Genomic DNA, 6012 nt, shown 5'->3' with positions numbered 1-6012 from the left:
CATCTTTAAGGGACCCCATGTTGGTACCCCCCCCCCCGTCTTTAAGGGATAAACACCCCTAGAGGACAATGGAGAGGGGGACTCTTCTTCTCTCTCCCAGTCCTGTCCTGGGAGCTGTTTGCTTTCCTGTGAGAAAGACTTTGCTTGAGTGCTGCCTGTGTGTTTGCGAAGGTCATTCTTCGGCTCCGTGAACAAGAACCCGGATTCTGGTAACATGTTTCCAGCGTCACGTGGACCTTTCTTTGACACGCCACAAAATATTAAGAAGCATAAAGTCCATGCTTTATGCTTCCTAAGTCCATGAAAACATGTGCTTATATGAGTTCTTCTTAGACCATTATCACTTCAAAGAGATGACAACGAGCCACATAGACACATTCGGTGTCCTCTACAGATCTAGCTCTCTCTTCCTACAGGTTCTCTTCGTCATTGAAAAGAGAACATAAAAAATGCCATCGCTGGTAGCCGATAAGAACAATTACAACAAAAAGCGCCCCACTCCGAGTTCTAGATAGGAAAGTGATCCAGTCAAGATTTGGGGCCTGGGCACAAAGCTGTGACCCAAGCTAGATACCTGAGCCCTTGTCAGGAGGGCAGTAAAGAGCCCAGCACAGAGGGTGTCATTTATGTGTCTTTTGAATATCATTGCATTTCAAAGCCACGTTAGAAAGAATACCGGCTCCTCTTTGGCCTTTCGTGTTATCTGCGCCTTTCCCCCTCTCCATGATGGATAACTGAAGTTTTAATATACAGTAGTGACATTCTAGCAGATGAAGGAAGGGGCAGTCCCTGAGGGCAATGTGAACTTCTGCTTAGTATATTTACTCTTGCTGTTTTCCTTCCTCCTCATTTGTAATTCAGGAGGCTCTCTGAGAAGAGACAGACAGCAAGGCTTCTTACATGGATCGAAGGACCGTGAGCTGGGATACCAGGTTCTATGAAAAGGTCTGCTATTGACTTTGCTTTGCTCCCTTTACGCAAATCATTTGATCACGCTGTGCTTTGGTTTCCTCCTGTGCTTGCTAAGGGTAAATGACTTCTTCTCGAGGATCTGGGGGTTATTATAAAGCATTTTAAATGTGTGTGATTTACTTTTCCAGACCAGCTGCTCAGGTCGAAAGTGAACACCTGCTCCTTTGAGATGCTAGGCTTGGTGGCAGTCAACTGACCCCCCCCCCCCAGTCCTGGAGAGGACAGCAGCCATCTAGTTGCTTCTTGTTCATCTGATGCATTGTGCAGTCTCTGAGCTGCAGCTCATCAGGCTTACTGTACAGTTAGGGGGCTTATCTTTTGATCTCCTTTGTCCACAGAAATATGTTCTTTTATATAGGCATGCTGCTTTTACCTCCTCCCAGGGCCCTCCCTCTAAAAAGATGAAGGCTTTCTTTGGCACAGAGCTGCTTTGACTGTGACATTGATCCCAAGAGACAGTGGAGAGAGGTGACACGGTAAACAAACTGAACTATCTGGGCTTGCTCCTATAGTTCCTTTTTGATGATTTGGGCCAGGACCACTAGGGGTTTGAACTAGATTTAGTAAGGTGCAGGCTCTTGGGGTTTGGCAGGAAGCAGTCAGGGAGTATGCTGCAAAGAGAATACAAAGCACCCTCCCCCTTTCCCTGGCCTGCCCTTTTTTTTTTTTTTTTTTTTGGTTTGCTTGTTAGGCAACAAGATGTCCCTTTTAGCCAAAGGTGCCAAGCTGAGTCTCAGAAGCCAATAAAAATGTCTGTGGGTAAGGGACAGTTTTTTCCCTCATCAGTGGATCACCACAGCCACTGTTAAAAGACAATCTCTGAAGTTCACTAATGGAGTTACCAGAAAGGTCTATTGCTTTTGTTTGAACGAAGATAAAGTGTATTTACATGATTTCTAGTGCAGTTAAATTAAAAGCATTTTCTAAACGAACCTAGAAAGGTGTTAAAGCGAGAGGGCCCATGAAATAGGTCACTCACTTGTAGCTTAGGTGGCAGCAGGAAGAACTTCAGACACAGGAACACAGTGTAACCCTTCAGTTTTGAAACGTTGCTAGGTCTTCCCGTGCTATAAATGATCAAAGAAACATCTGGGTAAATATTGCTCCTAAAGCTTAGCTGGCTTTAAGGAGTGTTGGGTCTGACTTCCGTTAGTTCAAGGAAACAAGCATCCAGGGACTCTTAATTTGGGGTCTTCGTTCTTGGACAGAGTCATTAACACACCAAAATATTACGTGCAGGTGTCCCAGCTGCAGGAACTTCCAACAAAGGCAGAGCTTTCGCTGATGCCTCTTAGGAACAGTAGCCAGCAACTTGCCAGGCCTGGGGGACTGGGCGGGGAGGTGGTGAAGGGTTGGAGGTAGCCCTTCCCCTCTAGATGCCCATTCGCTTGGCAGGGTGGAGATCCTGGGGGTGGGGGCCTGGCTGGTCGGCTCTAAATGTAAATAGGAAGCCACGCAACTGAGCCAGAAATAGTTACGAACTGACAGTCTCCGTCTCTGGCGAATACTTGGTCCGAGTGTCTGAATATACGAAAGGGAGGAGGCTCGCCGCCTGGGTCAATCTGCACAACCAGGTGAAAGACCCGCAGGGGGCTGGATGAGGGGCTCAGAGCAAAGACTCAGGGGAGGAAAGGCCAGAAGAACTACGGACACTACCTTGGAGGGATGGGGAGGCCTCAGTTACCGCCTTTGGAAACGATCTCCCCTGGCCTAAACATATTAAAACCGTTTCCGCCATTACAAGCCGACACCAGACGGGAGGCGGGAGCGCGCTCCCTTTGTCCCGCCTCCCGGGCGGACAGCCCATGGGGCGGAGGGAGCGTGCTCCGGAGGGGGCGCGCCGCAGCAGCGCGTACGTGGTCCGTGTGGAAACTGGCGCCCGCGGCGGCGGCGTTCCGCGGGCGGAGAGGAAGGGGGAGGCGAGAAGGCTGCGCACCGCCCGCTCTTCCCCACCCCCGCCCCCCGCCTCGGCCCTAAAAGGGGCTGGATGGGCAAGTTGGGCGCGATGGCTCGAGCCCGGGCAGCGGCAGCTGCGGCTGGAGGCGGCGGCACGTCCTCCTCGCCCCGGCGCCGGCGGTGATCGGAGCGAGCGGCCGCGGCCCCCGATGAGACTGTTCGTGGGCTGGCTGTGCCTGAGCCTGGCGTCCGTGTGGCTGGCGAGGAGGATGTGGACGCTGCGGAGCCCTCTCACCCGCTCCCTGTACGTGAACATGACGAGCGGCCCGGGCGGGCCGGCGGCGGCCGCGGGTGGCAGGAAGGACAACCACCAGGTACGCGGCCGAACCCGGGCCCGGCGGGGCGGGGGCGTGGCGGCCGGCCTTCCCGCGCTCGGCCGGGCTATTGTGCCGGGCGTCGTGGCGAAGGGGCCCCCGGGCCTCGCCCCAGCGCCCCACAAAGTTTCCCCCGCGTCTTCCCCGCCGGACGCCGGGTCCAGGCCCAGCGGTGCCTTTTGTTCCGCGGCGCGGCGGACGACGGCCTCCCGGGTCCCTCCCCCGCCCAGGCATGGGCGCCCCGGAACCCCACATTGTTCCCGGGTCCCGGGCAGTGATTGCAGGCGCTCGGCCACCTCGGCGTCGGCTCCCCGGAGCGGGACCGAGGAACTTTCGGGCCAGCGCGTGGTGACGGGGACCCACCTGGCACCGGGGCCTGAGATCTAAATAACCGGATCAAACCCATTACCCCGGACGGCCTTCATTACCCCTGAGAATCCAACCGAAAAGCCGGTCCCTCTTTTTGTCTGGTTGAATCTCTGAACGTACAAAGGGTCATAAAGAAATGTAACCGTGCGTCGTGAGCCATTTAACTCTCTGGCTCCTTCGGGTGACATTTTCCCTCTGCCTTTAAAAAAATGCGTTTGACAGGTCGTCGTCACTCTTGTCCTATGGAACCTTCCCTAAGGGAGATCTCCTTTAAACTTGGGTGTTGGTGTCTGACTGGCGAGATGCGATAGGAACGAAGATGGTGCGAGCATTTACTAGAAGGGTTTTGTTAAAAGAGAACTGGGCAAGAGTGTTTTTGTTTTTTGTTTTTTTTTAATGAGTTATGGTTCTGGATCGTGGAATGATGCGATGTGGCCGGCTGGGTAGTCTTCATTAGCTTAGGTTTGTGCCACTGAAGCCTGTGGAGGTCCTATCTGACCATAATGTCGTTTGCGGTTAACATTTCATTCATTGAAAAGAGGCTTTTGAACTCTGCCAGAGTGTTGGCATATCATAGCCAACATTTATAGTACATGTTGGCTTCTCAGAGAGCAGTAGCTAATTATTCCATCTTGTGTCTCATCATTTTCATAGCTTTCTCGTTTTCCTGTGTTACTTTTCTTAATATACCAGGTGTTCAGAGAGCAACACCCAGGTTGTTTTGATGTGTTTTCATGAAACTAGAGAATGATCTTAGGAGACAGAGCAATTCATTCAGAAAAATAGTATCTAGTTTTTATTTATTAAATATTTATGGTGGCTCTTTTTCTATTTTTAAAGGAAAACATACTTTTTTTTTCTTCTTCTTTTGTAATCCCACAGCTCTTGTACTTTGTTAGGTAATCACTCCTATGATATTGTTCGGAGTGTCCTTAAAGTTAGTAGGTGATCTTAACTTGTAAAACCACATTCTTGGCTATAGAGTAATTAGTCATTTTTAGAGTTGGGCTATACTGACACTGTAGTTAACCAAAATGTCCCATATCCATAAGGAACATGGATAATGGTGTAAAATAATAAATAGAAATGTCATTTCCAACAGTCGATGGACCTAAGGTTCTGGGTAGGATGAAAAGAAGACCTTTCCATTGATATGGAATTACGGTCAAATCTTTTGGCTGTAGGCGTTTATTACAACACTTGTGATTATCTCTATTGCAGTACACCTGATACTTTCAGTGCTCAAAAAAGAAATGGACTAATTTAAAAACTGAGAAACTAAGGAACCTGATTTTTGTGGATCCTAGGTAGAATTATAGCTGTTGACATAGCCTCAGAATATCCTCTAACAGATGATACTTTTTTTGTTTGTTTTTAAAGTTTTACTGAAGTATAGTTGATTTACAAGGTAGTGATAATTTCTGCTATACAACAGAATGATTCAGTTATACATATACACACATCCATTCTGTTTCAGATTCTTTTTCCACATAGGTGATCACAGAATATTGGGTAGAGTTCCCTATGCTATACAGCAGGTCCCTGTCGGCCAATCATTCCGTGTACCTCAGTACATGGAATATGTATATGGCATTGGCATGTAATTGGCATATGCCAGTCCCCCACCCCCAGTCCATCCCTCCTTTCCCACTACTTGTCCCCTTTGGTAACCATTAGTTTTTCAAAGTCTGTGACTCTTTCGCAAATAAGTTCATTTGTATCTTTTTGTTTTGTTTTGTTTTGTTTTTTAGGTTCCGCATATAAGTGATATCATCTGATGTTTGTAGAGGATACTTTGTAATTGTGTATCTTTTTAAAGCGGAATCTGTCAGCTTCTAAGGAATACTAATACTGCTTGCAGATACCTCATTTACTTCCTTATGCTTCTAAGATATTCAAATGTGTGTATGTTTTAACCAGTTGCACTTCATTATTTAGCAGCTAATTTCTCCAAAGTGAAAACTAATCTGGTGCTTTCTGAATATTGGGAGGTGGTGGGGGACATTGGCCTTTTTCCTTCGAATAATCAACCCAGACATTGTTTTGCGTTGATATGTTCACATTATGGCAGTGTTGTCCATGAATAAAGATGAGAATGAACAGAAGAAATGTGTATAGGAACCACAGTGAGAGACAATGGAATCGACAGTTCTGTCTGCATCATGGATGAGTTGATGGTTTGTTATCAGCTCTGTATTCCAGGATTCCGCTTTGCTTTATCAACTTTGTAGCTTGTGAAAAAACTTAACTCTAACGCTTTCCCCCTTCAAATTAGTAGTTTATACAAGGTCTGCTGGTGTTCATCTGGCTGTGTGGTTTCCATAGCTAGCCACATCTGGTTCTTTTGGAGCTGCATGAAAGTAGGGTTATGGTTTTGATTGAACCATACTTAGCATGAGGT

General features: G+C 48.1%; 1 protein-coding gene across 4 annotated transcripts in view; it reads left to right on the top strand.

Moving 5' to 3' along the window:
* Window positions 805-6012, top strand: part of METTL9 (methyltransferase like 9) — a 52180-nt gene continuing 46972 nt past the window's right edge. For 2 of the 4 annotated variants that reach the window (XM_021085768.1, XM_021085767.1), the window contains exon 1: window positions 805-945. In XM_021085768.1, the coding sequence (XP_020941427.1) occupies window positions 901-945 (45 nt within the window). In that variant the 5' untranslated portion in view covers window positions 805-900. 4 annotated transcript variants of the gene reach the window in all.

This window comes from Sus scrofa, chromosome 3 (assembly GCF_000003025.6).
Source record: "Sus scrofa isolate TJ Tabasco breed Duroc chromosome 3, Sscrofa11.1, whole genome shotgun sequence".
NCBI lineage: Eukaryota > Metazoa > Chordata > Mammalia > Artiodactyla > Suidae > Sus > Sus scrofa.
Note: the sequence above shows the minus strand (reverse complement) of the source record. Positions and strands in the feature narration are given on the sequence as shown.